Genomic DNA, 22,118 nt, shown 5'->3' on the forward strand with positions numbered 1-22,118 from the left:
ACCTCATCTCCACAATAAATCAAAAATTAGCCGGGCGTGGTAGCGCGCACCTGTAGTTCCGGCTACTTGGAAGGCTGAGGCGGAAGGATCGCCAGAGTCCAGTCTGGGTGACAGAGTGAGACTCCAATGCAAAAAAAAAAGGTGGTTAAGAGACCTCTTCCCCCTTCACTGTTGACCTTCATTATAGATTCATTCACCTCCCACCTTTCTCACACAAAACCTTATGACTAGCACTTTGCCTTGTGATGGAATGTCAAATACATGCTTCTATTTTTTATTTTATTGTTTCAAGGGATACATGTGTGGTTTTGTCACATGGGCATATTGTGTGATGGTGAGGCTTAGACTTCTACTGAGCCCATCACCCAGTGGTGGACATGGTAACCAGTGGGTAGCTTTTCAACCCTCACTTCCCCTTCCTTTCTCCCCTCTGTTGGAGTACCCCAGCATCTGTTATTCCCGTCCTTGTGCCCATAAATACACTCTTTTTTTTTTTTTGAATTGGGGATCTCACTCTGTCACCAAGGCTGGAGTACAGTGGTGCGATCATGACTCACTGCGACCTCGACCTCCTGAGTTCAGGAGATCTTTTCCTCCCAAGTAGCTGGGACTACAGGTATGCACCACCAAGCCTGGCTAATTTTTTGAGATTGTGTGGAGACAAGGTCTCGCTATGCTGCTTAGGCTGGTCTCAAACTCCTGGGCTCAAGTGATCCTCTCACCTCTGCCTCCCAAAGTACTGGGATTACAGATGTAAGCCACTGCACTCAGACAATACGCTCTTTCAAATTGGAAAGGAAAAGAAAATCAGCTATAAAGAAAGGAAAACAAGCCACCCAGAAAAGGGGGGGGGGAAAACAACAAACTGTAGCTAATTAATTTGTTGTAACTCATAAATGAGCCTTGTATACAAAATGTTGTCATCCTGTCAAGTGTCTGCCTTCTTCTTATATAAGCAAGAACTTAGCTGTTAACTTTGGAGCACTGACGCCATTTCTCTTTGTGCATCCAGAAGGGTCATTCCCAGTTTTTTGCTTGAATAAACTCTTTAAAACTGGGTTATGACCCTTTTGATAATTTCAGGTTAACATACCGGACAACTATTAGTGCTATTGTTAGGGTCATACTCCCAGCAGGGCCTCCAGAATGTTAGGTCAGGCCCACTGGGAGTGTGTCTGGTGTGAGATCCAATGCCACATGAAAGATGCAAAGAATTGCACAGAAGTTAGATTAGGAAATATAGTTTACTTAGAAAGTAAATTACAGACAGAAAGAGGAGATTCACCTTGCCAAGGTAAGGGAGGGGGCCAAAGTTTAAGAAAACATGGCTGATATTATGAGTTAAGTTTAAGAAACATGAAATAACCCAGAAAAGAATGTCAAAAAATATAGGAGGAGATCTGGCTAACATTAGGAGAAAACCTATAACCAACCTGAAACTCTGGGCTGGTTAAGGTTACTGAGGAAGAAAATACTAATGAGAAATATACCAAGTCTTGAACATGGAGTTACTTACACTTTTAGATTTAAACCCATAGAAGTAACTATAGGAGCATATAGGGTAAATGCAGGACATCTGTCCCACTTTCTCTCCCCTGCTGATGACTGTTTCTCAACTTGGAGAGTGTTCCCTGGCCAAGGCCATCTGTGCCCCGTCAAAATGCTGTTGAAGATATGCATATCTGGAAACTTAAGGAAGTTACTAAGAGTAAATATCTTTGTTTCTGCTTCTTTGCACATATCGCTAGTGAGTCTTGCTCTCCATCCCATGCTGGAGGCATATAATTTCTCCCCATATCTACTGGGGTGCAGAGCTTTGTACCAACCAGTCATCATTAGTTCCCTCTTGTAAGTAATATTAAACCCATGTCCTTATTTAAAAAAAAAAACATGGCTGGCCGGGCGCAGTGGCTCACGCCTGTAATCCCAGCACTTTGGGAGGCCAAGGTGACAGGATTGCCTGAGTTTACAGGTTCAAGACCAGTCTGGGAAACTTGGCAAGCCCTCATCTCTACAATAAATCAAAAACTTAACCGGTCATGGGGGCACGTGCCTATAGTTCCAGCTACTTGGGAGTCTGAGGCGGAAGGATTGCCTGAGCTGGTCGAGGCTGCGGTGGTCATGAGCATCCCACTGCATTCCAGCCTGGGCAACAGAGGGAGACTCTGACTCAAAAATGAGAAATAAAAAATTAAAAAAGAAAAGAAAACATAGGCTGGCCATAGCTCAAAGAGCATATGACCACACCATAGTTTAGCAAGGCAATGGCTGCAACGGCCTGGCAACGGCGCAGCAAAGGACTGGTAGTGGTCTAACAATGGCGACTGGTTGCTCGTGGTTGAGTCCTTTTAACCCTTCCTTTTGATGGGGGAGGGTCATCAAGGTACCTGGGTGGTGGTCTGTTCCACATCATCCCGAAGGGGCAGGTAAGCACAGGTACTGACATCAGGTGATGGACAGCAGGCAGATGGGTGAGTTAGTCACGTGATTGCTGCCATGGTGGTAGGGTCTGTCTATGTCATGAAGGTCACAAAGGGCTGACTAGGTTAACTTGAGTCTTATGGGTGGAGGCAAATACTTGAAATAGAAAAGCTAATTAGTACAAAACAAGCTGAGGAGGGAGGTTATGAAACAATGATCAATAGCTGCTTCTGAGAAACCCGCTCTGTCCATGGCTAATGATTACAGAGTAAGTTAAGTGAACTGCTAGAAAAACATGAGATTTAGGCAATGTTAAAATGGCTGCCTATTGGGTATATTAAATCCATGTTATGTCCTTTCAGTTAGCAACCAACTCACAACAGCTGGGGCAGGGTCCCTACAGAACAATCCATTTGTTCCTTAGGACAAAGAAATACATTTGTGGCATTAACACATTTGGTTTTATTTTCTTTATATATTAAAAAATGCATTTTTTTTTTAAATTTGGAGTCTTACTCTGCCACCCAGGCTGGAGTGCAGTGGCACATTCATGACCACCGCAGCCTCGACCTGCTGGGCTTAAGCGAGCCTTTTGCCTCACCTCCCAAGTAACTGGTACTACAGGCATGTGCCACCATACCCAGCTAATTTTTCAATTTATTGTAGAGATGAGATCTCACCAAGTCGCCCAGGCTGGTCTAGAACCCCTGGACTCAGGCAATCCTCTCACCTTGGCCTCCCAAAGGGCTGGGATTACAGGCTTGAACCAACATGCCCAGACCAAAAAATGCATTTACAGAAAAATTGTTCTAGGAAATAGACCACAAAATGGAATCTGGGTGAGGTGCCAAAAGCATCATCTCTTGGAATCTATACCAACACTTGTGTGAATTCAGCCTGACTAGCAAGCTGGCTGTTACGATAATCTTTGAGACTTAAGGATCATGTGTGCCTAAGGGTGTAAAGTTCCAGTGAGACAGGAGGGTAGATTCTCAAGATCCATTGCACAGCAAGGTGACCATAGTTAATGTGAGGACAGACCAATGTAGGGAGGGAGGATGTCTGCAATACCACACAAAAGATGTAAAGAATTGCACAGAAATTATATTGGAAACTATAGTTTATATAAAAGTAAATTAGAGAGAGAGGGAGAGGAGATTCACCTCCCCAAGGTAAGGAAGGGGGCCAAGTTTAGGAAAACATGGCGGCCATAGCTCAAGGAGCCACATGGCCACACCAGAGTTTAGCAAAACAATGGCAGCTACTGTTTGAGGTGGAATGCCTTTTAAACCTTCCTTTTGATGGGATCAGGTCCTTAAGGTGATTGGATGGTATTCTCCTTCATGTCCTCATGAAGGGGATAGGTGAGCATAAGTACTGACATGTGATGACTGCAGGCAGCTGGGTGGGTTAGTCACATGACTGCTGCCCTGGTGATGGGATCTGCCAGTCATAAAGGTCACAAAGGGCTGATTAGGTTAACTTGTTTACAGAACAAGCTGGGGAGGGGGTTGTAAAACAATTATCAGTTGCTACCTCCTAGGAACCAGTTCTGTCCCTGATTAGAGGGCAAGCTAGGTAATATTAAGAGAAAATGACAGAACTAGGCAGCATCAAAATGGCTGTGCTTTAGCTTAAGATTATTTCGTTAAATAATTCCATTTTGGCATTACACATTTTCAGTTAATAATAATGTATATTTCAAAATTGTTTTAAAAATCTATTTGAAGTGTTCTCACCACAAAAAGATTATAAATATATGAGGTAATGAATATGTTCATTAGCTTGATGTGATCATTCCACGTGTATATATACTATATATAAACACCACATTGTACCCCATAAATATGCATAATTATTATTTGTCAAGTAAAAGTTTTTTGTTTGGTTTTCTGTTTGTTTGGTTTTTTTTTTGAGTCAGGGTCTCACTCTGTCACCCAGGCTGGAATGCTCACCACAGCCCCAACCTCCTGGGCTCAGGCAGTCCTCCCTCTTCAGCTGGGACTACAGGCACACACCACCATGCCTGGCTAATTTTTTTATTTTATTGTAGGGGTGAGGTCTCACAATTTTTCCCAGGCTAGTCTCGAACTCCTGGACTCAAGCAATCCTCCTGCCTCAGTCTCCCAAAGTGCTGGGATTACAGGCGTGAGCCACTGCACCCGGCAGGTTATAAATTATAAAAAAAGGAAAGATTGCATCCATTTTGTTCCCTGCTGTATCCTTAAAAGGTAGCACAGATCCTGTCACTGAATAATATTTGTTGCCAGGCACAGGGGCTCATGCCTGTAATCCAGCAACTCAGAAGACTGAGGCAGGAGGATCACTTGAGCCCAGGAGTTCCAGGCTACAGAAGGTTATGATTACACCACTGCACTCCAGCCTGGGTGACAGAGCAAGACCCCATCTCTGGATGGATGGATGGCTGGATGAATGGACGGATGGATGGATGAATGGATGGATGGATGGATGGATGGATGGATGGATGGATGGATGGATGATAGAGATAGGTAGGTAGGTAGATAGATAGATAAATAGATAGACAATGATAGACAGATAGATAGATATAAAGAACTATTGAAGGAGGAAAAGATTTAGAGCGCTTTTATCCCAAATCTTGTAGTCAGTCTGTATTGACTCAAATGATCAAACAATGTATCACCCTCCATGGACTTTAGGGACTCCAGTCAGAACTAGTGAGTGACATCTGCTAGAGGGGAAAATTTTAAGATGTGTAAAACTGAATCCTCTGGAAACTTTAATTTTTTTTTTTCGTTGAGAGACAGAGTCTTACTCTGCTACCCAGGCTGGAGTGTAGTGGCACAATCATGGCTCACCAAAGCCTCAAACTCCTGGGATCAAGTGATCCTCCTGCCTCAGCCTCCCGAGTAGCTGAGATTAGAAGCACGCACCGCCGTGCCCAGCTAATTTTTTTTTTTATTTTTTGTAGAGTCACGGTCTCACTATGTTGCCTAGGTGGGTCTCAAACTCCTGGCCTCAAGTGATCCTCCTGCCTTGGCCTCCCAAAGTGCTGGGATTACAGGTGCGAACCACCACACCTGGCCTAGAAATTTTAGATACCAACACAGATACCTTGAAATCTGCTTACGCAACTCAAAACCATGAGGCTATTTCAGATTTATTTTGGTACCCAAAGGCATTTCCCAATCCACAGGCAGTGAAGTGTGATTTAAAGGGCATTTCTGGCCAGGCATGATGGCTCACACCTGTAATCCCAGCACTTTGAGAAGCCAAGACAGAAGGATTGTTTGAGCCTGAGAGTTCAAGACCAACCTGGGCAACTTGGCGAGACCTCATCTCTACAATAAATCAAAAAATCTGCCAGGTGTGGTAGCACACGCCTGTAGTTCCAGCTACTTGGGAGACTGAGGCAAAAGGATCGCCTCAGCCTAGGAGGTTGAGGCTGCAGTGAGCCGTGATGGTGCCACTGCACTCCAGCCTGAGTGACAGAGTGAGACTTCCTCTCAAATAAATAAATAAATAGGCATGTCTAAGTTAGAGTCAACTGATTCTGTCATCCCAAAGGTAATCAGCAGTAAATAGGAAAATGTACTACCACAAAAAGCTTATAAAAACAAATACTAGAAAGGCAGGGGAAATAAGCAAAAAAAAAGTTCCCACACATCTGAGTGAGAGAGGGGAAGAAGCTGGTTTTTCTAAGGCAATTTCCTGAGTCAGCTGACCTCAGATGTACAGGTCAATGCTCATGACATTTCTTGAGTGATTGGCTTGAAGCACAGCAGGGAGCTGACTGGCGTGGGTTACCTGCACCACAGGAATGTGGGAGCCATCGCTTCTTCCAGGTATGTGTGGCCGTGACAACAACCGAGTCTTACCCCACCCCGAGTCAGGACCTGCTTGGTTGAGCAACAAGCTACCTTCTTCTCCTCTTGCTTCTGCCCTGCTTTGACCATTCTCTCCTTTTCCTTTGGACAGTGGTTTCCTTCCTCACCACCCCGTTGGCTATTGATAAGAATGTCCTATCATTTATCATCAAAGAAATTTCTGATAGCTTCCAAAGTGAGAATGAAATCAAACTGTGTTCAAGAATCGGCTGGGTGCGGTGGCTCATACCTGTAACATTGGGAGGCTGAGGCAGGAGGATTGCTTGAGCCCAGGGTTAGATTCAACTGATTCCGTCATCCCTAAGGTGATCGGCAGTCATTAGGAAAAACCCACAACTAAAAAAAAAAAAAGAAAACAAATACTGGCTGGGCATGGTGACTCAAGACTGTAATCCCAGCACTTTGGGAGGCCAAGGCAAGAGGATTGCCTGAGCCCAGGGGTTCGGGAGACTGGGCAACTTGATAAGCCCTCGTCTCTACAATATATCAAAAAATTAGCCAGGCATGGCAGCGCGCGCCTGTAGTTCCAGCTACTTGGAAGGATGAGGCAGAAGCATCGCCTGAGACCAGCAGGCTGAGGCTGCAGTGGCTGAGTGTGCCACTGCACTCCAGACTGGGTGACAGAATGAGACTTCAACTCAAAAAAAAAAAAAAGAAAGAAAACAAAGACTAGAAAGGTATGGGAAATAAACAAAGAGAACCATACATCGAGACTAACCTAGGCAACATGGCGAGAACTCATCTCTACAAAAAGTAAAAAATTTAGCCAAGCATGGGGGTGCATGCCTGTAGTCCTAGTTACTTGGGAGGCTGAGGCAAAATGCTCACCTGAGTCCAGGAGGTTGAGGCTGCACTGAGCTGTGATCATGGCACTGCCCTTAGCCTGGGCGACAGAGTGAAACCCTGACTTTAAAAAAAAAATTGACCAGGTTGGACTCGGTGGCTCAGCCTGTAACCCCAGCACTTTGGGAGGCCGAGGTGAGAGGACTGCCTGAGCCTGCCGGTTCAAGACCAGCCCAGGGAACTTGGTGAGACCTCATCTCTATAAGAAATGGAAAAGTTAGCCGAGCATGGTAGTGCTCACCTGTAGTTCCAGCTACTTGGACGGCTGAGACAGAAGGATCACCAGAGCCCAGCAGGTCGACACTGGGGTGGCCATGAGTGTGTCACTACACTCCAGTCTGGGCCATGGAGTAAGACTCCAACTCAAAAAACAACAACAACAATTGACCAAAGGGACATAGGATGTAGTTCAATTAAGTTGTTCTTGTGGATTTTGGAAATAAAAGTTGCACTGCTCATGCCAAACACTTTGTTTATATGTATGGTAGCACATCTGCACCCCTAGCTGTGATGGTGTTAGGAGCTGTGCCCAGAGTTGCCATTCAAGAGGTTCCTAGGCTAAGAATCCAGTGAGTTCTCAAATATCCCTAAAACATCCTTCATGGTCCAGTTCAACAGGTTGTTCATCTTCCACTTCACGAGTTTTCTCATTGATACCCTCTCCTCCTTGGTCACCTCTGTCGCCTGTCACTGCACTGATATTTTTCCTGTCTCTCTTGCAAGTCCCTCTTCCCCCTCCTTTTTCCTTGTCCTCTGCCAAGAAAATTGATAGTAATGATAACATGAATGGAACTAGAGGCCATTATATTAAATCAAACAAGCCAGACACAGAAAGACGAATACCCCATGTTCTCACATGCACATGGGAGCTAAACAATGTGTAGACGAGGGTGCAGAGTGTGGAATGATAAACAAGAAAGACTCGGAAGGGTGAAGGAGATGGATGATGAGAAATTATGCAATGGGTGCAATGTACGTTATTTGCGTGGTGGCTACTGTAAAAGTCCTGACTTTATGGCTATGCACTCTACATGTAACACAGTTACACTTGCACCCCATGCATTTACAAATAAAACAATGGGCTGGACATGTTGACTGACTCATGCCTGTAATCTCAGCACTTTGGGAGTCTGAGGTAGGAAGATCACTTAAGCTCAGGAGTTCAAGACCAGCCTAGAAAACATAGGAAGACTCTGTCTTTGAGGAGAATTAGCAGAGCACGGTGGTGCTTGTCTGTAGTCCCAGCTACTCAGGAGGTTGAGACGGGAGGATCACCAGAGCCCAGGAGGACAAGGCTGCAGTGAGCCATGATCATGCCACTGCATTCCAGACTGGGCAACAGAGTGAGAACCTAACTCAATCATCATCAACATTATCATTTCTGAGACCTCACTACACATTTTACATGTATTAACTATTGTCTTCCTCACAGTAGACTCATGGGGTGGATACTATTACTATTCCCATCTTACAGATGAGAAAACTGGGCACAGAGAGGTTATCTTATTTGTACAAGGTCACACAGCTAATAAATGGCAGAGCCAGGATTCGAATCCAAGCCACCTGGCCCCAGACCTTTGCTATCATGTTCCTCCCACAGGATTCTGCCTGGGGCCTGGCTTTCCCCATGTTTCCTATAAGAAAACTTAGAGAAGTTAAACAAATTTTCCCAACTAGTATCCCAGCCATATAAACCCTTGGGCCACATAAACCCTGTTTCTTCATCTACAAAATAGTCAGCAGATAATTTCTAAAGTTTCTTAGGACTCTGGGATTTCAGCATACTCTTGGCTCTTCAGAAACTCTAACTTACAACACTCGCCCCTATTCGCAAGTACAGGGCTGCTGGCAGGGCTGAAGATGAGTCTTAAGGGAACATGACAGTGCCCAGACTGCCTGAGTTTTAGGAACCGGAGAACGTGATTCAGCCCCATGGGTCAGCAGTTGGCTCTGTGAGCTAGACATCATTTAGGTAGGTGTAAGGTTTGTGTAGCTGCTACGCATTGATGATTATACAAAAGTAGGAGGAATAATGTTTTTGTTTTTTAAGAGACAGGGTCTTGCTTTGTTGCTCAGGCTGGAGTGTATGGTGGTGCAATCATAGGACAGCCTTGAACTCCTGGCCTCAAGCAATCCTCCCACCTCAGCCTCCCAAGTAGCTGGGATTATAGGCATAAACCACCAAGACTGGCTGAGAGGGAATTTTTTTAAAGGGAAAATGCAAAGATCCTGCCATTAATCTCAGATGAGAATATTCTCATTGGAAGACCAAAAATATGTGAAATGCTCCATGAGTGCAGGTGCTATGTAATTGATCACAAACCAGACCTGGCCCCTTCTTCTGGGAAGGGTGGGATTATGGGAGGATAAATAATATCCCCTCCAAAGATGTCCATGTCCTAATCCCTGGAACATGTGAATATGTTACCTTACGTGATAAAAAATGACTTGCAGATGTTGATGAAGTTAAGGACTTGAGATGGGAATAGTGTCCTGAATGATCCATGTGGGCCCAATATCATCACAGGGGTTTCCTTAAGAGAGAGGCAGGGATCAGAAAAGAGAGAAGGTGCCATATCTCTGAATTTAAAGATGAAGGAGCAACCCATGGCCCAAGGAATGCAGGCACCTTTCGGAAGCTGGAAAAGGCAAGAAAACAGATTCTCCCCTAACGCTTTCAAAAGTAGCCCACCCTGCCAGCATGCTTGCTCTTTAGGCTAGAGAGACTGATTTCAGACTCCTGGACACCAGAACTATAGGCAAATAAATTGGTGTTGCTTTAAGCCACTATTACTTATGGTAATTTGTGATAGCAGCAATTGGAAATTTATATGATAGGAGGGGTCTTTAGTGTTGCCTCTCTCCCCCTTTTTTTTTTTTTTTTTTTTGAGCTTCAAGGTCTCACTCTATTGCCCAGGCTGGAATGCAGTTGTATAATCTAGGCTCACTGCAGCCTCTACCTCCTGGGCTCAGGCAATCCTTCTGCCTCAGTCTCCCAAGTAGCTGGGACTACGGTCCATGCCACTAAACCTGAGTCATTTTTTAAGTTTTTTGTAGAAATGGAGTCTCACTGTGTTGCCCAGGCTGGTCTTGAGCTCCTGGGCTCAAGTAATCCTCTCACTTTGGCCTCCTGAAGTGCTGGGATTGCAGGTGTGAGCTACCGCTCATGGCTCTCCCACTCTTGAAGGATCACAGCTAGCCCCCAGGGCACTTTCTCCCAGATCCTGCAATTGGTCTAGACGGCGCTACATGACCAAGTCACATATCACCCTCTACTGGTCTTTGAGAAACCAGTCACATCTGGTGAGTGGCGTCTGCTGGGGAGAAGGGCAGTCCTTTCTCAGCCAGTCCACAGTGTCTACAATCTGAACAAGCACCTCCTCACACGCAGCACCGTGTGGGATTTCTGAAAGAGAGGCTGTGTCGTGTGATGAGTTCACAACCAGAATCCAGAACCCGGGTTTAATCTCACCTTTGCTGCCAAGTAGCTCTGGTGAGTGGAGAAAGTTACTTAACTTCTCTGTGCCTCCGTTTCTTAATCTGTAAAATGGAGGTTGCCATGTGTGGCAGGCTGGGTATGGCCAGAGTCACAGGGGGTGAAAGTATTCACCAAGATAGTTATGAATTAAGAAAGGTAGGTTTATTGAAGGGAAGATACTTAGTGAAGGGAACAACAGGCAGGCCAGCAGAGTGTCTGCAAAGAGGCAAGGGCTAGATAAAGATACTTATACTACTGTATCAGGATTCAGTGTGGGGCATTCCATGTGGGCAGGAATTGCCTATGGGGGGAGGGGTTGGGGGGGTGCAGGGGAGCATGGAGAAGTTCTGCAAATTGACCACCTGCATTGTTCGAGGTTTGCAAAGCAACTGTTTGATTGTAGAGTTCTGTCTTCTTTCTTTTCTTTTCCTTTCTTTTCTTGTCTTTTCTTTTCTTTTAAAGATGTGGGGTACAATTCAGGATTAGGTATACAAGTGGACATCGTACAGGTAAAGTTTGGGCCTCCCTTTGATTCCCACTTTGCCTGGTTTGAGGTCAGGAACATTTATTGATGTTGTGTTCTCCCCCCGACCCAGTCAGTATCCCATTACTACCAATCCCTTTCTTTTCTTTTCTTTTCTTTTTTTCGTTGAAGTCTCACTCTGTTGCCCAGACTGGAAGGCAGTGGCACGCTCACAGCCACTGCAGCCTCGACCTGCTGGGCCCAGGTGATCCTTCTGCCTCAGCCCTCCAAGTAGCTGGGACTACAGGTGTATGCCTCCATGCCTGGTTAATTTTTCAATTTATTGTAGAGATGAGGTCTTGCCAAGTTGCCCAGGCTGGTCTCAAACCTGTGGACTCAGGCAGTCCTCTCATCTCAGTCTCTCAAAGTGCTGGGATTATAGGCACGAGCCAACATGCCTGGCCGCCAATCCCTTTCTTAAAGTATTATGGTAAATGTTCAGGGTCCACTTATGAATTAGAACATATGGTACTCTGTTCTTTGTTTCTGTGATAGATCACTGAGTATGATAGGCTCTAAATCCATCCAAGTTGCTGCAGAATCCATATGTTTGTCCTTCTTTATGGCTGCGTAATATTCCATCATGTATATGTAACACATTTTTTTAATCCAGTCCAGTTTCGATGGGCAGCACGGTTGGTTCCATGTTTTTGTTTTTGTGAATAGTGCTAGAGTTCTGTCTGTTAAACAGCAATAGTTGACTCCCTTTTTGTTTGTGAGGAACCAGGAACCTGCTGTAAACTACTTTCTTTGTGGACTTTGGAACAAAAAGGAAACGTTTTTTTCAGCTGGCTCTTCAGATTTTACAATTCTTGTAATCTCATTCTGAGACTTACTGCCTCAAAATGGTTTACCCCGTTTACCTGATTGATACTGGCCTAATCAGGCCTCGCGCTCCCCCACGGGGCTTATGCTAATCGCACCTACCTGCTGAAGTTGTTGCAAACCTGAAGTACGTTCATGTGCATCAAGGGCCTGGCATGAAGCAAGAGCTCACTTTCTCTTAGACGTTACAGAGGTAGAGCTTAGAACTTTCCCATTTCCCCCACCCAGGACATTCTCTCTCCAAGACATTAATGAGCAATTCAGAGTGAGTGTTTAATGGGCATAGAGTTTGCATTTTATAAGCAGAAAGTATGACAGAAATGGCTGCACAATGTTAGGTTGGTGGACTGAGCCCGTGCTGTGGGTATGAAAGAATTGCACAGAGATTAGATTAGAAAAGAGTTAATTTAGAAAGTAGATCAGAGAAAAAGGGAGCTGGAGAGGGGGCCAGATGCTGAAGAAACATTTGGCAGCGAATGCTTGAGGTTAAAAGCTTTTAAAGTTTTTTTGGGGGGGGGAGGAGGCAGGCAGGCATTCACAGGTACCGACGGCATGGGGTCTTTTCTCACATCTCTGACAGCGGAGGGATGGCTGGTCAGTCATAAGCACATAGACAAAGCGGGACTAGCAGCTGGAAGGGTGGGTCAGTCATATAGAGGGGCAGGGCCAGCAGCTGAAAGACAAATTCTTAGGTCGAAGATGTCCATCTCAACGTCTTGTGACTGGCCCAGGGTTCCTGGAAAGGATTATTATCATGTATGAGTTCAAGGAGACCAGAGAAACTCATTTTGGGCTCTGTCCTTCCACACAACATTATGAATGTATTGAATTCCAGCAAACTGTACACTTTAAAATGGTCAAGATGGTAAATTTCATGTTATGTGCATTTTGCCATAATTTAAAAATTGAAAAAAAGACATTAGTGGACTGAGTATAGTGGTTCATGCCTGTAATTCCAGTATTTTGGGAGACTGAAGCAGGAGGATCGCTTGAGGCCAGGAGTTTAAGACCAGTCTGGGCAACATAGTGAGACCCTGTCTCTACCAAAAAACAAAAAATTATGACTGTATGATATCCATTTTAAAAATTGTTTTTAATTAGCCAGGCATGGTGGCACACACCTGTAGTCCCAGCTATTCGGGAGGCTGAGAGGATAGCTTGAGCCCAGGAGTTTGAGCCTATCGTGAGCTATGATCTCATCTGGGTGACTGAGCAAGACCCTGCCTTAAAAAAAAAGACATTAGTGAACAAAGTAAACTTTACTGGCTCACTCACAGGCAGGATGGAAGGGTGTTTGCATTGTAGCACATGCTGCATTTTGCTCCAAAAAAACCCTCCCATCTCCTCCTACTCTCACTTCACAGGCACCAGCTACCAGGGTTCCTCCCTGCTGAACCTCCCCCAGGCAGCCACAATGCCCCTCCCCCAACTACAACAGACTTTCAGCCTTAGGCCTTCCCTCAATCCCTACAACCCCAGTCCTTTATCATGCACAGGAATCCGTCTTCCCTCTAGCTCCACCAAACTAGTCCTCTCTCCTCCACACTCATCACCCCACTTGGTAGACAGAAACTCTTCCGTGTCCAGGACCCACCTTCTCAGGGGTTAACCAAAGTTGCAAATAAGATTACGAGTCACCAGAGCCAAATTTCGGTCAGTGCATACCAGAAGATCATGTGGATTGTTCATGCCGAAATATTTTTACAACTTTTATAAATATAACCATTGCCCAGAACCAGCTTTTGTAACACTCCTGCCAGCCCAGACTCTGCTCTGGGACCCCGGGTCTCCTCACAATTCAGCAGCTAAAAGGTTAATGCCTGGTGCATTACAGAGTCTCAGGGCTTACTCTGGTCAATTCTTGTACGCTACCAGCTGTTAAATGTTTTTAATATCATCCTTGCAAATGGTAAATAATTTTAGAAATAAGTATTCCAAAACCACCCAGCTGAGTCCTTCCCAGATTCCTGAACCACAGAAACCATAAGAGAATAAAAAGAAGGTAGGAAGGGAACAAGTGATCAGAGAGATGTAAGACTTGGTAGGAAAGAAAGAGCAGAAAAGCCATTCATTTATCCAACATCTTCAGGTGTCTGTAAAAGCAGGAACATGGCTGGTGACACCACCAGATGTTGGGAAGGCTTGGGGAAGAACAAGGGAAACTTCCCAGCCACAGGAGAGCTAGCCTGGGTGGTGTATTTTCCCAAAAAGGTGAAACTAATATCTCCCATTCAAGATTAGTTTCTAGCATCTTGCTGGTCTCCCATAAGGAGGAAGAATTTGATTCTTCCCCCACTTGAATCTGAGTCAGCTTGTAATCAAGAGAATATGTTGGAAGTGGAGCTCAGTGACTTTCAGGGCTGAGTGTTAAGAAGAGATGCCAGCCAGGTGTGGTGGCTCAAGCCTGTAATCCCAACACTTTGGGAGGCGGAGGCAAGAAGATTGCCTGAGTCCAGAAGTTCGAGAGCAGCCTGGGCAACTTGGTGAGTCTTCATCTCTACAATAAATAAGAAAATTAGCCGGGCGTGGTGGCACACGCCTGTGGTTCCAACTACTTGGAAGGCTGAGGTGCAAGGATCACTTGAGCCCAGCAGGTTAAGGCTGTAGTGGCCAAGATTGTGCTACTGCTCTCCAGCCTGGGTGACAGAGTGAGACTCCAACTCAAAAAAAAAAAAAAAATGCTGCCTCATTAACTGGACCTCTCACACTTAGAGGGGCCATGGAAGCCTGAGGCCGCCATGTTGGAAAGAAGCCCAAACTGGCCCAGGCCTAGAGACTACATGAAGCTACAGTTTCCACCTCAGCCACTGTCAGACACCAGCCATGTAAGAGTCATTACAATTCCCTTCACAGATTCCTGACCTACAGAAACTAAGAGAGATCACAAAACAAACGTGTTGTTTTAAGCCACTACATCTTTGTGATGATTTGTTACATGGCAATAGATAACTGATACATATCCCTTGAGGAATGTTCTGGAATCCTTCCTCAGTTGTTTCATGTCTCTCCCTTCTCCTTCCCTTCTGTTCCAGGACTCTGCTTTCTGCTGAGCTTGTCTGGATCTATAGTTCAGGAGGCCAAAGGTGAGTGCTCAGAGCCAGAATAAAGAGGGTACAGAGCAAATCTAGACCTGAACCATCTAATGGGCGAAAGAAAAGTGCACATTCTGGGAGCAGTACTAGGGAAGGCTTGTTCTTGTGTGTTTTGTTTGCTTAATTGATCATTACATCAAATATGAATATCTTTGATTTTTTTAATTTGTCTGCATGTTTTTGCTAACCACAATGAGCACAAAGTAGAGACAGAGGAGTAAATAAAACATGCAATTCAGGAAGTAAGCATTTTCATAGGGAGAGACAAAGCAATGATCATCATTACCATTCTTATCACAATCAAGTCAACAAATAATGAACAATAGGACACATCAGTGTACCAGAGGATGGGGGCAGACCCTACTGACACCCCTGTGACAACATTCATGGCAATGTAGCAAGACTTGAGAGCCTGCACTTCTAGCCAAACTGCTATCAGTTGAGTATCAAGTCTCTGCAGAGTACCCCCCATTGTGTTCCTCAACCCCTCACCCCGCCAAGGGCCCTATACAACTTCCAGATGCATTAGACTCCAACCCCAGCTCCATTAATTCCCATGGGGCCTCAAAGTAAGACCTTTCGGTTTCATTCATTTCTAAGGGGCCCAAGAGTAAGACCTTTCTTTGATGTATCTGAATGAAGGCCAGTGCTTCGGGAGGCTGAGGTGGGAGGATTGCCAGAGCCAGGAATCCAAGACCAGCTGGGGCAACACAGCAAGGACCCACCTCTAAATATATATATTTCACTTATGGTGGCACATACCTATAGTCCCAGGTACTCAGGAGATTAAGACAGGACAATCTACTTGAGTTCAGGAGTTCGAGGCTGCAGTGAGCTATGATTGCACCACTGCACTCTACCCTGGGCAACAGAGTGAGACAGTCTCTTTTAAAAAATGTTTTTAATAAAATAAAATTCCAAATTGTACAAAGGCTTTCATGCAAGGTTGTCAATTGCACCCTTGTTGCAGTAGCCTATCGGGGCTGTTCATCTCCAAGATGGAATACCGTGATGCATGTTTAAATCATGTGCCTGCTCTCATGTGAAGCTGTGGAAAAATCTCCAAAACTTTACATGAAAATTAAAGAACAGAGCAGTGTGTGCAATGTGTTCTTATAATATAAAGAAAAAAGATACCCATATATGTGCCTATGCATTGGAATTCTCTGGAGAAATATAAAATAAGCAGTTGACAGCCTAGAATCTGGGGTGATAAAGAGACTTATTGTTTGTTTTGTTTTTTTCAGTTCTATGAATTTATATTTTATAATAAATAATAAAACCTGAGAAAATACCTTAACACGTACTACTGTCAGAACCTACCTCCTGTAGTAATCTACAAATTCAAATTTGTATAATCATAGCATGCCAATAAGCATGCCAAACACTGCCAGAGCACTTTTTATATCTGTTAATTCACTTGATCCCCACAATAACCCATTTTACAGGTGAGGGAATTGAGGGACAGAGAGGTTAAGACACTAGCCCAAGGACACACAGCTAGTATCAAGTCTCTGCATAGTACTCTGGGTTAGTTCCAGGGCCCAAGGTCTTAACTCCCTTTTTGTAAATTCAATGATCTTCATTTTGTCTTTGTTTTTAGAGACTTGTTCTCATGCTTTCACCCAGGCTGGAGTTCAGTGGTGTGATCATAACTGGCTGTAAACTTGAGCTCCTGGGCTAAAGCAATCTTCTTGCCTTGGCCTCTCAAAGCACCAGGATTAAATGTGTGAGCCACCAGGCCTGGCCTTCAGTAATCTTTAGAATACCATGGTTATATTGCATTCAAAATTTTTTTGGTAGAATTAATCTGTTTAACATAACTTCAGTCCTTCATCACACACAGGAAACCCACTTTTTTCTGTGATTTGGGTTTGATGTCTCTTGTTTTTCAGATTTACCGAGATCTCATCAGAGGAAAAGGTGCAGATCTCCTCAGACTTGAGAGATCCTGCCCAGAGGCAAGGCCCAGTGATAACTGTGACCCTGGTGACATTTTACCTGCCTCTCCTCCCCCTGCAGCTGCCTGTCCTCCGTGCCCCCCAAATGCATACTGCTCCCGTGACACTTACTGTACCTGCAATGCTGGATATGCTTCTGGATCTGGACAGAAATTATTCACATCCCCCTCAGAGACATGTAAAGGTAAAAGGGTAATTTTTAAGTCACCCAGAGGCGGGAGCAAAAGGGAGGCGGAGGGAGGTCCAGGGAGGTCCTCTTGGTCATTTATTCAACACGGTTCCAGCTCTCATTTCATCGCTTCCCTTTCGACATTTTCTGGGATCACCTCCCAAATAAAGTCTTTGCACTTGAAACTTGTTTCAATGTCTGCTTCATGGAGAACCCAACCAAAGTCCATGAAGAAAGAAAAACAAAAAACAAAAACGACCATTACCTAGATCGGTTGTCTTGGAATGCCAGGACAGACCCTGGGGGAAAGGGCACAACTTCTGACACACAGTCGATACTCGGTAAATCTCTGCTGAATGAAATTTCTCCTTTGAGAACGAATACCACACGTTCTCACTCATAAGCGGGGCCTGATCACTGGTCACGTGAGCACAAGGCTGGGATCAGTGACCCTGGGCCCTGCCAGGGGAGGGAAGGAGGGAGAGTGGAAGGTAAGAGGGAGGGGGTAATGTGGCAACACACTGGGTACTTGGTCTGCTCTCAGGGGGGGAGAGGGTCATTTAGACTTATGCATGCAACCTACTTAGGTACTAATTTCTCAACTCTAAAATAAAAATACTACACGGCTCCTTTGTGTTTCAGATATTAATGAGTGTAAACCACCCTTTAGCATATATTGTGGAGTAAATGCTGAGTGTCAGAATGTCGAAGGAAGTTTCTACTGCCACTGTGTCCCGGGATATAAACTCCTCTCCGGGGCGGCACAATTCCAGAATTCCAACGAGAACACTTGTCAGAGTAAGCAAATTTTTGTCCTCTTGCCCCCTTTCTTCATTTTTCATTCAGTGTAACACCAGAAAAGTTGTCCTTGTGGGGAGCCGGGTACCTTTCTATTTTCTAGAGGGAATTAGAAAGAAGAGAACAAAGGAGAGAAGGAAGTTCAAGTTCAAGGAAATAACGGGATGAGGAAAGCAAGTGTGGTTTGGAGATGAAGGAAGTGATAAGGTGATGATTGAGACATGATTCTTTGAATTGGGAGGAAGAGAAACTCGCTCAGCTAACTTAAGCAGAAAAGATGGGTTTGCGATAAAGATGCATGGATGAACCTTGGAGCGCAAAGACATGCATGCAACTGGGCTTCTGGGACTGACTGGAACTGGGACTCAACACCATCAGGGTGTATTTTCTATTCCCAGTCTCTGATGCTCTTTGGTTTTGTGCCCCTCTTCTCCTTCACTGCAGACTGGTTTTCTCTGTTTCTTAGACCCCAGGACAGAAAATATGGCCGCCAACAGCTCCAGATCTTATCATGGTTATTGCTCCAATCGACCAAAGAGAGATTAACCAACTCTCTCTTTGACCCGATTGCAAATTCTTTGGGGATGGGCAAATTGGCTCAGTTTGAGTTGTGTGCCCACCTCTTGGATCTATGTTCAGGGAGAAGCCTCATGTCATATAAATATGACTAATTCCATAGAAACCACATCGATGGGGAAAGTCTATATGTAGAAAAGGTATCGAGCATGGCAGACCACCCAAGATGCATTGGCTACTGTTCGGAATATAAGAGAGAAACTTTAAAGTTAAATTCAGCTGGGCACAGTGGCTCACACCTTTTATCCCAGCACTTTGGGAGGCCAAGGTAGGAGGACTGCTTGAGCCCAGGAGTTCAAGACCAGCCTGGGCAACATAGCAAGACCCCACCTCTACACACGCATGGTGGCACGTGCTTGTAAGTCCCAGCTGCTCGAGAGGAAACTGATTAGATGAAAAAATAATATTAATTAATACTTTTTATTGGTTTATTTTTTTAATTTAATTTTATTTTTTATTTTAAAGATGTGAAGTACAATTCAGGATTAGGTATACAAGTGGTCATTGTACAGGAAAAGTTTGGGCCTCCCTTTGGTCCCCACTTTGCCTATTTAATTAATACTAAATATTCATTTTACCTGTAGTCCCAGGTACTATACTAAGTGCTTTACATGCATTATTTCATTTACAATAATCCCATGAGATAAGCACTTTTATTATAGACAAAGAAACCGAGGCATTGAGAAGTTAAGTGACTTGTTAGCCAGCTGAGTTTTTAACTCGGCTCAGCCTGTCTTGAGTCCACATTCTGGTTCCAAATGCAATGGGCATTTCACAGCCAGATTTAGAATTCTGTCACTAGTACAACATCACTTCCATGAGACGTCTATAATGCTTTGGAGGCCTAGGAAACCAGACTTTAGCTTTAACCCTAAAGGATATAAATTGTTAACTAAGAACAATGGAAAGACAGACCTTGTGGATAAAGCAAAACGTATCCTTTCTCTCCAGAGAATATACCACCTACCTGCCTTTTCACACTGTAGGGCATGGACAGACACATAAGGAAGGGTTACTTTAAATTTTTCAAAAAGCATTTGTAGGGTAATGATGGCTGAATAATATAGAAAATCAAAATTATAAGTCCATGAAGTTCTAAATCAAAATTATAGTGTGTGTCTCCGAGAAGGAAAGTAGCAGCAAGACAAGAGCTCTTGATTAGAGAAAAGCACTGTCACCCAGTAGCTGTGCCATCACAGAAAAGCCTTTCTCAAAGCTTAGTATCCTTATCTGTGAAATGGTAATAATAATGTCTGTCCTGCCTTCTTGATGAGCTTCACAAGTTTATGTTGATGTTAAACATATTGAATAAAATAACATAGTATATTCAAAAAAAAAGAGTCCACATTCTTTAATCACTTGCCACACTGCAACATGAGTTTAAGAGAGGCCATAAAAGGGACACAGCATTTCTTTTCTGGTTTAAAAATAATAATTAATTGTCCCTCTTTATCAGTTCAGATTCAACCCAGAACCCACACTAGGTGGGTTTGTTTGTTTGCTTATTTGTTTGTTTGTTTTTGAGTCAGAGTCTCACTTGGTCACCCAGGCTAGAGTGCAGCAGAACAATCAAGGCTACTGCAGCCTTGTTCTCCTGGGCTCAGGTGATCCTTCTGCCTCAGCCTCCCAAGAAGCTGGGACTACAGATGAGCATCACCAAGTCCAGCTATTTTTTTTTTTTTTTTTGGTAGAGACAGGGTCTTATTATGTTGCCCAGGCTGACCTCGAACTCCTGGGCTCAAGCAGTCCTCCTGCCTCGGCCTCCTAAAGTGCTGGAATTACAGGGGTGAACCACCACACCTGGCCTAAAACCACACTCGGTCTTTTATACAGAAGGCATTTCATACGAGGAATTGGCACTGATGAAGGAAGAACTGAGATGTCAACAAGGAGACGGAGACGCACCCCCAAAGATTAACAATAGCAGAAATCTGCCTAGATGGATGGGGAGAAAATGGTGTCACCAAAACCCAAGTGCTGGGCTCATCTACTGAGTATTGTAGGAATGGAAGAGATGTGGCCAGTGCCACAGGAAGCAGAGAGAGACACAGAAATACCCTGGCTTCTACCTCCTTCTGTTTTTCAGTAGCCTACCCATGCTTTCCTATCAGGAAGCCAGAGAGCAGGAGATCCTGGCAAATAGAACTCTTTGTGAAACAAAATAGCCTTTTTTTTTAAAAGTGGGAATTCTTGCCGGGCTCGGTGGCTCAGCCTGTAATCCCATGCCTTTGGGAGGCTGAGGTGAGTGGATTGCCTGAGCCCGAGGGTTCGAGACCCGCCTGGGCAACTTGGCGAGACCTCATCTCTACAATAAATCAAAAATTAGCCGGGTATGTTAGCGCGCACCTGTAGTTCCAGCTACTTGGACGGCTGAGGCAGAAGGATTGCCGGAGTCCAGCAGGTCGAGGCTGCGGTGGCTGGGAGCAGCTACTGCACTCCAGTCTGGGCAACAGAGTGAGACTCCAACTCAAAACAAACAAAAAAACAAATAAACAACAAAAAAAGTGGGAATTCTAAGGGCAGACTGGCAGTGAACGGCAGCCATTGTTTCCTGAGAATTGCTTACAAATGCAAGTGAAAGTAGAGATAATCCATTTCAACCGGTGTTGTTTATATATGGTCATGTTAAAGGACATCCCCCTGTTACTTAATTTAAATATAATATAGGTTAGTGAAAGGATCATTTCCTTCCCTTCTTTCCAAGTTTTCTTCAAGAAATGAAACTTCCGGCCAGGCATGGTGGCTCACGCCTGTAATCCTAACCCTTTGGGAGGCCGAGGCAGGAAGATTGCTTGAGCCCAGGAGTTCAAGACCAACCTGGGCAACTTAACAGGACCTCGTCTCTACAGAAAATTTTTAAAATTTGCCAGGCGTGGTGGTGCATACCTATAGTCCCAGCTACTTGGGAGGCTGAGGCAGGACAATAGCTTGAGCCCAGGAGTTCAAGGCTGCAGTGAGCCCTGCTCGTGCCACTGTACTCCAGCCTGGTGACAGAGTGAGACCCCGATTCAAAGAAAGAAATGAAATGTCCTTAATTTGTGCCTCATGTTCTCTCATTTTTTTTCTGTTCCCTTTTTCGGCTCCCTTCTGTCGTTCATTTTGATGAACAGATTACGGTGTTATTCACAAATTAGAAATTATAAACTTTTTGCTTTGTAAAAACTTGTATTACCATTTATAACACATTATTTTATACTATTGCAAAAAATGTTCATTTATGTTGTTATATACTTGAAAGACCAAGTATATCTAAGCTACATGATGATGCCACCCTATAGACACTGCATTCTGACATTATATCATAGACCCTCAGTAAATGCTGAATGAATTAATGTGCAGAAGAAAAACCTCCTGCTTACACTAGAAAGACTGTGGGAAAGTTCAAAGGTACCCCTTTGATATTAAGGTATTTTTTCCACCAGTGGGAGGAACTCCAGCAGGATTCAAGTCCACGTTCCCATATCTCCCCAGATTCCAAGCTGGAGTCCACACCAGGGTCTAGGGCTATGTAAGTTCTGTGAGTCTGAGGTCCAGGTGGGGAAGCCAAAAGAAAACGGGGGAAAGAG

The 22,118-nt window shown here is 44.4% G+C and overlaps 1 protein-coding gene across 1 annotated transcript in view; it reads left to right on the top strand.

Moving 5' to 3' along the window:
* Positions 1–22,118, top strand: part of ADGRE3 (adhesion G protein-coupled receptor E3) — a 65,468-nt gene that overhangs the window by 10,306 nt on the left and 33,044 nt on the right. The window contains exons 2-6 of the mRNA XM_021713096.1: positions 10,318–10,433; positions 13,472–13,609; positions 14,949–15,039; positions 17,071–17,193; positions 17,821–17,976. Of these exons, the coding sequence (XP_021568771.1) occupies positions 10,318–10,433; positions 13,472–13,609; positions 14,949–15,039; positions 17,071–17,193; positions 17,821–17,976 (624 nt within the window). The remainder of the gene's footprint in view (positions 1–10,317; positions 10,434–13,471; positions 13,610–14,948; positions 15,040–17,070; positions 17,194–17,820; positions 17,977–22,118) is intronic.

This window comes from Carlito syrichta, unplaced genomic scaffold, assembly GCF_000164805.1.
Source record: "Carlito syrichta isolate Samal-C Ts95f unplaced genomic scaffold, Tarsius_syrichta-2.0.1 Scaffold304165, whole genome shotgun sequence".
NCBI lineage: Eukaryota > Metazoa > Chordata > Mammalia > Primates > Tarsiidae > Carlito > Carlito syrichta.